The sequence below is a fragment of the Harpia harpyja genome, chromosome 2, assembly GCF_026419915.1.
Source record: "Harpia harpyja isolate bHarHar1 chromosome 2, bHarHar1 primary haplotype, whole genome shotgun sequence".
NCBI lineage: Eukaryota > Metazoa > Chordata > Aves > Accipitriformes > Accipitridae > Harpia > Harpia harpyja.
Window position 1 is genome coordinate 69,556,350 of NC_068941.1, and position 10,230 is coordinate 69,566,579.

At 44.3% G+C, this 10,230-nt stretch overlaps 1 protein-coding gene across 2 annotated transcripts in view; it reads right to left on the reverse strand.

Annotated features, from left to right (window-relative positions):
* STIM2 (stromal interaction molecule 2) overlaps nucleotides 1-9,694 on the reverse strand; it is a 77,366-nt gene extending 67,672 nt beyond the window's left edge. Inside the window, exon 1 of one of the 2 annotated variants that reach the window (XM_052780294.1) lies at nucleotides 9,309-9,691. In XM_052780294.1, the coding sequence (XP_052636254.1) occupies nucleotides 9,309-9,516 (208 nt within the window). In that variant the 5' untranslated portion in view covers nucleotides 9,517-9,691. Of the gene's footprint in view, nucleotides 1-9,308 lie in introns of both variants that reach the window. The other variant, XM_052780295.1, reaches the window with a different exon arrangement.
* Nucleotides 9,695-10,230: the final 536 nt, after the last annotated feature.

Consider the following 10,230-nt stretch of genomic DNA (forward strand, 5'->3'; position numbering starts at 1 on the left):
TTGGTAACATCTGCGTAAAATGCTGCTTTTTGCGAGGAGCTAAATCTCACTTACCCACCTTTCTCAATCACTATTTATTTAGCATCATGCGTGGGCTTCTACTAAAATGGTTAATACTACCTTCCTCCAATACTGTTATCTTCTCACAGATGCCATTGTGCAGCTGTGCACGGAACTGAAGCAAGGACCTGATACTGCTGAAAAAGAATTAATACCAACTTCCAGCTCAATCAATTCCCCCAAACTAGCTCATCTCCAGCCACAATAATGTTAAGGCAGCAGCTGGAACATATAGAATAAGCAGGGAGGGAGAGAAAGCAACAAGCACAAAGGATGAGCAGCCCTTTCTGCAGAAACGGCCTACACCAAGGTCAGTTTAAATCAATAACAAAGCAACATCCTTCAAAGACTGCAGAGCTGCAGGTCTCGTACCGCTGCCTGCAACACAACCACAATAAGACCAATTATCAGGAGTGCAATTTCATAAGACCAAAACCAAAATACCAATTTACTTAACACGCAGTCTTAGAATGAAATGGGTCATGGAGCTGTTGGAGCGAGTCCAGAGGAGGGCCACAAAGATGATCAGTGAGGGCTGGAGCACCTCTCCTACAAAGTCAGACTGAGAGAGTTGGGGTTGTTCAGCCTGGAGAAGAAAAGGCTCCAGGGAGACCTTATAGCAGCCTTCCAGTACCTAAAGGGGGCCTGCAGGAAAGCTGGGGAGGGACTTTTTACAAGGGCATGTAAGTGATTGGACAAGGGGTAGTGGCTTTAAACTAAAAGAGGGTGGATTTAGATTAGATGTAAGGATGAAGTTCTTGATTGTGAGGGTGCTGAGGCACTGGAACAGGCTGTGGATGCCCCATCCCTGGCAGTGTTCAAGGCCAGGCTGGACGGGGCTTTGAGCAACCTGGTCTGGTGGAAGGTGTCCCTGCCCATGGCAGGGGGCTTGGAACTGGATGGTCTTTTAAGGTCCGTTCCAACCCAAACCGTTCTATAATATGGTTCATACGCTGAAGTCAATGGAATTCATTTCATTGTCTCTTATCTGTACTTTAGACTGACATATTACTGCGCTGTTTCGAAAGTAACTACAAATACCCTCTACAGCTCTTACAGCAGTGTTTCAGTAGATATATTCAGGGAACGTGAACCAGGTAGGAGAGAAGAGATTGAGGCAGCCATGCTCCAAAAAAGTACTGGCAAAGTTAAGTCTTTCAAAGCAAAATTAAAAACATACCCTGGGGAAGACAGAGCTGTCTTGATACATATCATTTGCAACTAAAAATCGCAAGTAGGAAAGGATATAAATATATTTTTCCTTCCTGCCACATCATGATATAAGTATTGGAGCTATATGATATTATATAGTCTAATTTTCATATTTAGCAAAACAGTAAACAATACTTAGCACTAAAAAAAAGTAACTTCATTTTCACTTCAAAATAATTTTTATGTCTTTAGGCAATGAAAATAAGTTAAGCCAACAGTATTTTTCATATAGACATACAATGTTACAGCAAGAAGTTACCTTTCAACCTTCTATATATAGAAATCTAGAATTAAAACTAGAGTAGAAGGAAGTCTCTTACGCAGAATAGTTAACTTTCACATTTGTTTCAACATCATCACTGACCACACGGTTTGGGTGGTTTTGTTTACTTGTTAACAGTATAATATTTCTTGCTTGTTGTTCTTCAAATAAAAATACTGGGTAGCATTTCAAATTGAGGAAAACTAATCAAGCTTGTCATTTCCAGACTATAACTAGAGAAACAACGTTAAGACTTATTCTTTTTACTTGCTTTAGATCTAGGCATACAAACAGAAAATTCACCTGCTTACTGCAGGTGGGAGGAATGAATTTCAAGTAAAATCCTGTGGCTGGAACAACAACAACAAAAAAAGATTCAGCAGATTGACAAAAGTTACGTTCACAATTTCCTAGCAATGCTCACTGAACATATTTCTACATGTAAACAGAGTAAATATTAAAAAAAAAAAAAAAATCACTTATTGAGCCATCCACTCATTCATCAAATGCTACACATAGAAAAAAAAAAAAAAAAAAACCAAGAAACATTCAGGAGTTATTGATGACCAATCTCGATGGAGCCTAGAGGAGATATTTACTATTAAGAATAAAATAATGTTTGCATGAAAATTTCCTTTCTAAATAACATAACTTGCAGAGAACTCTTGATTTTAACTAATTCAGTTCACACAGTCACCTGATGGAACTGAGAAAAATAATTACATACAACTAAGCCATTCATTTATTCTAAACCACAAAGCGAGAAAGAGTATTCATACCACACCTTCATGTATGGAAAGTTTCCCATTTTAAGGAGAAACTACACAGAGCTTAGAAATAAAAAATGTCTTCACCAAATTTTTATTCAGCAAAAACTTGTTTAATACTCTACCACAAGATTTGCTTGCTTTTAAACACAGCTTTAAATAGGTTCAGATAAACCACTGTGTATTGCTCACCTCAGTTTTAGAAGCTGAGCACCATTTCTTACAAATGAACAATAACCAGAGAAACAAAGTACACCAAAAAAATAAGAATCAGGTATTAAAATTTTAACTGGAGACAGTACCAGAGGGCTGGGCTGCTGACAGTTTTTAAATGCTTCATGATGCAGAAGAAAAGGTAGGAAACAGAAAGCATTGCCTAGAGTAAAAGGATGAAAGCTATCTTTGCATTCCTATAAATTCTGAGCTACTGCAAAAGTTAAAGCTTCACACAATCCAAGTAGCCTCAACAACCATTCCAATTCACACTAGTTTCTTCGGTGCTGCTAGTGGTTTGTTATACAAGCTGCAGTAGTCAGTGATGGGTTCCCTCTCACCTCTGCATCCAGGAATCATGGGAGAAGCAAGATTGACCTGCAGTAGTATAACACTATCTGCATAGAGAGGAAATTTTCTCCTGATATGCCTAAAAATCTTTGCTAGAGACCACAGGAATAAGATTTAAAAGGTGAGTGGTTCTTAAATGTTAATTCAAATTCTGTTGACTCAATTGAGTCAACAGCTCTGTTATAATGAGTGCTGTTAACTCAAATTCTTAACTGTTCTGACAAGCACATTATCTTCAATTTTCAAGACAGATTTTACTTAAAATTCTGGAGTACTTTTCATTATACAGATTTAAAGATTCCTCTAACAGGTCTCTGAAAAATTCAAGGTCCAGAAGAAGGAAAAAAAGGGGGATAAAAAAAAACCCCAACGCATGAAATATAGTAATAAACTCTCTTAAGTTTGAAATGCTCACAGAAAGCGAGGAAACAAATGCAAATTTCATAGTACCCAGACAAGCATCACATTCTGTTTACGCTGATTCTAAATTTTAAGAACACATTATCATTTTATTCACCCCCTCCCCCTTTTAGATATGCAAAGATGGTTTCCATAGTAACAGGAGACTTAGTAGTATCCAAAGGCAGAATAACACTTAACTCATGTAATAACTTGAAACTCACCTTGGTTTGTAAAATGTGTATGTGCTTATTTTAGGACAACATGCATAGTGGTTATTTACTCTTAACACATACCATATGTGGTCAAGTTAAACATCTCAAGTTCCTGTATCTTAAAAAGCCAGTTTCACAGATAGGATGTAACAGGCTAATCCCAATGAAGTCTCCTCATACATCAGGATTTCTGCAGTAAATTAGAGTCAATTCTTATGTAAAATAATACACTTTTGACTTCCGAGGAGTTTTTGAGAAAGCATTAAAAATTACAAACCAAAAAAAAAAAAACCTGTAGTAATTTTCCTAGCTTTCCCACAATATCACAGCTCCTTGCAATATGTTCCTCTCCCTCGATGCTGATTGAGAACAGATATTAAATACAAAAAGGACATACAAGTTACAGCACACAAGCTAAAAAGCAATTAAAAGGGTATCAAATTGCTTACTTCATACAAACTTCAGAAAAAGGAAACTACATTTTTAGGTGTTTTTCATAGTGATAGTATCATCATGGGAAATCTTATCAAGACCAGCTGCTTCAGTCATTGGGTCCAGTCCTCCTTCGACAAATACATCGCAGCTCAACCTAGTTATAACAGATCAGTATCACTGAAGTTAGGTAGAAGAAAATGAGTCATGCCCAAGCTGCGTAGGAGCAGCTAGCCAGAATCTGGTAGGAGGTCCCCAGAAAAGCAGAGCTGTCTTCAGAAAGCTTACAGCTGAAAGGGCAACACAAAAACCTGCTGATGGAGGGATGACGCCAAGTAAAAAAATTTCAGGGAGGGACACTGAGGGGTTTTACGAAAGGGTCTGCTACAGACTACTACTGTAAGACAAGAAAAGGAAAATACCAGCTAAATAACCTGGCTAATTCCCAACACTGAGACCAGGGAAATCTTCAGAAGAGGTGAAGCTGATGGTCAAGGAAAAAAAGCTCACAGGATACCACAAAGTGCAGAAACCCGCCAGGAAAAGCACTGAAGAGTTACAATGAAAACACTGGAAGGCTGTCAGGCAAATATACTCGGCTATGGGCAAAGGAAGTTACAAGTGCTTGGGATCTTATCTCCAAGTGGGATTCCAATGCCACTCAGCTACCTAAAGGCCAAGATTTTTCCTGGTTGATTGGGTTTTAATATTTGTTTCAAAAACCTCTACAAATTCAGCCAACTACAGCTTTTTTAGTTAGTATATCTAGTAGTTATGACAATTCACCAACTGTTGATTGAGCTATGAAAACCCAGAAACCATGTTGCACAAGGTTTCTTTGCTGGATTTCTCCTATTGCTGGGTTTCTCCTATTCTTTATCACTAAAAATAAAGAATATGCTAAGAAATTAAAAACCTAATGCAACTGGGAACAGAGCAGAAACTAATTGGATTTCAGGGACAGACGACTGCATTGAGATGCTATCAGAAAGTAAATGACAGCTTGAAGTTGACATCCTTTAGTGGAGAAAGGACTTGAAATTTCTGTCCCCCCAAGAGAAATGGTAAGACCAGATCATGAAGAGCTTAACTAGAGACTAATAGAAGTAATGGAATAAAAGAAAAGCCTATAATGCTGTTTTCACCATTAGAGAAATCTACTAGCCTTAAAAAGCAGTTTGCTAGGGAAGTGACAGAAGTCTCCTAGCTCACAACCTTTTAAGACCTGTGCATGCCAAAATAATCACACAAAAATCATTTTGCTACCATGACCAAAATCCCTGCACTCTTTGTATTAGTCCACCACATGTGAAGTCTCACACACAACCACCAACTTTCAAATGGATTACTGAAGCCCAAAAAGGTCACTAACACAGTTTCACAGTCACCTTAGTGATGCAATTCTACAGACAGCTATGCTCAGACCATCACTCACTGCCGTCACATGAGGCAGACCACCCTTCTTCCCCACTGCTGACTCCACCTGCACGGTCCCATCCTCCCTCTTCTTTGCACTGGTGCTAGTGCTTAAAGCATATCAGGAGAGAGTCTGATAAGAAATCCATCGGTTTTTCTGTTGCCTGCGTTTCTTTTCACATTCCTGCAAGCGAAAGCAACAGACAGTGCTCATCACAACGCTGCGGGCAAGCAGGGTACAAAATAGAAAGGGAACAGGAACTCTCCCTCCCTCCTTGTGAGTACTGGGATGAGCCGACTCCTACTAGCTCTCCTGTGCTAACAATATTGCTTGCATGGCCAGCTGGGGTCAGCTCCAAAGAAAGCCACCCTTCAACAGCCACCCACGTTAGAACAGCTTAGAAACCAATCATGAAGTTGCAGCTAAAACCATGTTTTCTAGAGACCCTTGCTTCTCAAATGCCGAGGTCTGATTAATTTGAAGAGCTTAGAGTGTTAAGATGATGGATAAGTTCCAGAATGAAAACTCAATTAAAAGAAAAAAATCTTTCAATGACCTTCAGGAAAAGGTTACATTATGTTGTCCATTGTTTCTTCAGTAAATACAATGTAGTGCTGTAGTTAAAAATGGTCTAGCTCAATATTATAAGCCATTATTTGAGAGAAATTTATTAGCCAAATACAGGTCCAGGTTCTCCGTCTCACCTGGAAGGCAGCCAAATTAATCCATGACCATGGATTAAATTTAGACTTTTAAACAAGAAAAGAATCCACAATTATCCAGAATTACAAAGCAACTTAACTAAAAGTCAATCAATAAACTGAATGTGAAAACCCAGTGTTATCTTCAGGCTCAGAACAGAAGGTTCCTTAAAACTTTCTACCAAATTAAGTAGTGAACAAGCAGAGCCAGAATGAATAGAAAATAGCCTCATGGTGTTCCATACAGTGGAAACACAGTTTTGTTCATCTGATTTTCATAACTGTGAATAAATACCTTCAGCACAGTATCAGATGTTACATATACAGCTGTCATTTATAAATTACCATTAAAAAGGTAGAGATACACAGGAAGACAACAGCAATGATAATTCATATAAACAATTAAGTAAATCCCTGAATGTCTGATGAAATATGGCAGGAGTAGAATCTTAGGCTCTTTCACAGTCCTAGAATTCATCATACATCTCTTTTCTGTCAAGTGCCTAGATTATCTCTGCCAGCTTCTTCTCTAACCCAACAAAAACCTCCAATGATGGGAACTTTTTGAACGATCTATGTTATTTGACTGTTATAGGTAAAAATTTTCCAGCCTATAATTAACCCAAATCTTGCACACTCCAATTTACTTCCTCTTAACCTACATCTTAACCACAGAGAAAAAGGAAGAACTTTAGAAAAAAAAACCCAAAAACTGTATCTTCCTGTGAACTATTTCTTACATACACACCCCTCCCACAGCCTTTTCCACCCCCCAAAATAAAGCAATACATTAGTATTTTTTTTGCATCTGTCATAGGTTCTGAGCCTCTCAATCCACATTGCTACTTTCTTCTGTACGTTTTGGATTGTTTAATACTCAAGACTAGATGCAAAAGTGCAATCAAAAAGAAAAAAAAAAAGTCTTCTTTAATTTAAACCGGATCAACATATCCAAGGATAACACCCACTTTTGTCAGTTGCATAACGTTGCTTATTCAGATCAATTTGTGACTAGGACTCCTGGATTACTTCCTACAGCTGTACTACTGCCCATACACCTCTATTTGAGCATCTGATAGCCTCTTCCTAGCACAGCATTTTATACCTAGCAGCTTTTTATCTTATGGATTGCACATCTCAAACCTATCAAAACAACTGAACTAAAAGTTTATTTTATTCCTCTCCAGACAAGTGTTGGCAATGCCTCCTAACTCGATGGCACATCTGCAAGTTTTATCTTTTAAGGAAAGAAGGATGGCTAATATAACTAAAATCACCCCCTGAACATGTCATCTGGTTTTCTCCCAACCTTCGAGTTCTTCCAGCTTCGCATAGAGTAACTTAAAACTATTTGGGTTAGTTACCAGACAGGCAAACAACTTCTGTGATCAACTGAATCACCATATTTATCAAGTGGATGAACATGGAACTATGTTGAAAACGTCCTGAAGATTAAAACTGATTCTAAGATGGCTCTTAACCATATGTATTTTCCAGACCCAACTGTCATGTAACTCAGTAAATCCACTTATAACATGTTCGATTTCTCAAATAAATGTATTTCACCAGATTCACTGCCGGGGGGGTTGGGGGAGGCGAGGAACACACCACAACAGCTGACAAGCATCTCAGTACTTCTACAGTCCCTAAATATATAAAAAAAAATATTTTTTCCATATGGGCTGACACATCAAAATTGATTAAGCCTGAAACGTAGACAGCATCAGCACTATACATAGCAAGAACCGTTTAATACCACCTACAACCAGATTAATTACGGTCTGAAAAAAAAAAAAAAGCTTTTCCAATACAGCATTTTCACAACACCCTTGGGAGGTACGACTGCTGCTTCACAGACTGCGGATGTTCCAGCTTCCTTAGTTTATACAGCAAGCCAACAGATTGGACAATTTAGATTTCAGAAATGCTGTGTCCTCAAACAAGATTGCTAGATCACATAGCCTTGCATCTCCCTGTCAGAGTTATTTCAGGAATACTGTTGAAGTTTTATTAACTGTAATTAAAATTCATGTTTTTTAAAGTGCTACGTTGAGAAGAAACCCATGCATGTTTCATCCACTGAAGTTCAGTAATTTTAGCTCAGGAGGTCAATACTATTCCAAAGAACATCAGAAGCTCTTCTCTGATAGGAAATGCAGGCTACTTTGATTCAGAAGGGGTATGGGTTTTTTTCTTCTTTCTTCCACCTTCCCCACTCATCCCTCCAACTCGAGAGCTTTTTGAAAAGCACATTGTGAGACATGACAAACTTCTAAATGTTTTTGAGTATCTCCCGAGATAGAAATCCCATTTTCCTAAGTGAACAGTCTAAAGACCGTAAAGCTTCCTACTGTTCATTACAAGATAGATCCGGAATGTGTATAAACAGTTCAGAGCCTGCTGAAATGAGATGATTTTAAACGTTTCGGTGCAACTGCTCTTTATAACTTTAGGCATTACCATCTGCCGTAAGTACGGCTGTATGAATACATTCACTTTTTTTAAAAATAACTAAGCGAAGGCAAAAAAAAGCTTTCCACACTTTTCTGGAGAACTAACCCCCCCCCCCCCCCCCCGCCGAGAGCTCGGGAGGGACATCTTTGTCTTCACAGCCCCGGCCGGGCTCCTGGGCAGCGTTGCAGCCAGCCGTGCCGCGACACTGCAGGACCCGCAAGTCCGCTGGGGCGGGTCACCTCACCTCCTGCCCCGCGGGCCGCTGCAGACCCCCAGGCCCGCCGGGCGGCCGTCCAGCATCTCGCCTGGAAGCCGCCCGCCCTGCGGGCGCGGCAGCGGGCGCCGGGGCGGGCGGGCAGGGCGGCTGAGGGCCGGGGCCGGGCCGCGGCATGCGGCTGGCGGCGCCCGAGACACCCGCCCGCACGGGCGGCACCGCGGGAGCCGACGCGGAAGCGGCGGCTCCGGATCTCAACAATATCGCTATTCAACAGGATCCTGCACGCATCCTGCGGCGGGCGCCTTCCCGGGGAGGGGCAGCACGGCCGGCCGGCCCCCACCGGGGCAGTACCGCAGTGCCGCCGACGCCGCCGCAGCCGGACCCCCTGCGGACCGGACCGGACCGGCGCCCTCTGCAGAGCCGCATCGTGGCTGGCCCCGCGGCCGGGAGAGGCGGCTCAGAGGCGCCCCGGAGCACCGCGGAGCCCGCCGGGCGGGGCAGGGCCCCGGCAGGAAGGCGTCCGTCCGTCCGTCCGCCCGCGTCCCCCGCCCCGCCCCGCCGGCGGGATGCTCCCCCCGCCCGCCGGCGGCACGCGCGGGAGCCGTTACCTGTCACAACCGCCGCCGTCTCCGCCGCAGAGGCGGTGGCGCCTCCCCGTCCTCCCCGCCGGCCACCGCCAGCGTCCGCAGCCTCCAGCTCGCATCCCCCGCCGGCGGCGGCGGCGGCGGCGGCGGACAGGAGCAGCCCCAGCAGAAGCAGGCAGGTCGACACCGGGGTGGCCGCCGGCCGCCGGCCGGGCGCTCGGAGCCCGCTCATCGGTACCGCCGCTGCAGCGAAGCGAAGGGAAAGGAAAGGAAGGAGAGAGGGCAGGCAGGCAGGCAGGCAGGAAGGGGCTGGAGCTGCGCCGCTGCCCGCTCCGGCGGCACGAACCCGCTTCAGCGCCGGCCCCACGCTGCCTCCCGCCGCTTCCGGCGGCCGCCGCCGCCGAGCCACCCGGGCGACACGTCACCGCGCCGGTGACGTCACCGGGGAGGGGGCGGGAGGTGGGCCGGCGGGGGAGCGGCGCGGCGCGGGGGGAGGCGGGCGCGGTGGTACGGCCGCGACGCGCGGAAAGCGAGCGGGTGGTCACGCCTTGCTCCGCCGGAGACTTTTCGGCCGCTTGGGGCCAAGTAAGCGCTCCCGCGGCGGTGCCTCCTCCCCGGCGTGGTGGGGGGGGCGGGGGGGGTGTCTCGGCCGGCTCCCTGCCGGCCCTGCCCAGGTTTGGTTCCCCCTCGGCGGCGGCGGGCGGGCAGCGGAGGTGTGCCGGCGGGGCCGAGCGGCGGGTGGGTGACCGCCCTCAGAGCGGGACCCGTTCCTCAGCCGGGCTCAGGAGAGGCACAGCATCTTAAACCAAGAGGTTTTAGCTACGGGAGGGGCGTGGAAATGAGACCTTGGAGTTTGCTAAACGTGTCTTTATCACACCGAGGCTGCAACAAATGCAGTCACCTGAGGAGAGCTTTCTAAAGGGAAGGAATGCATGAAAAGTTTCAG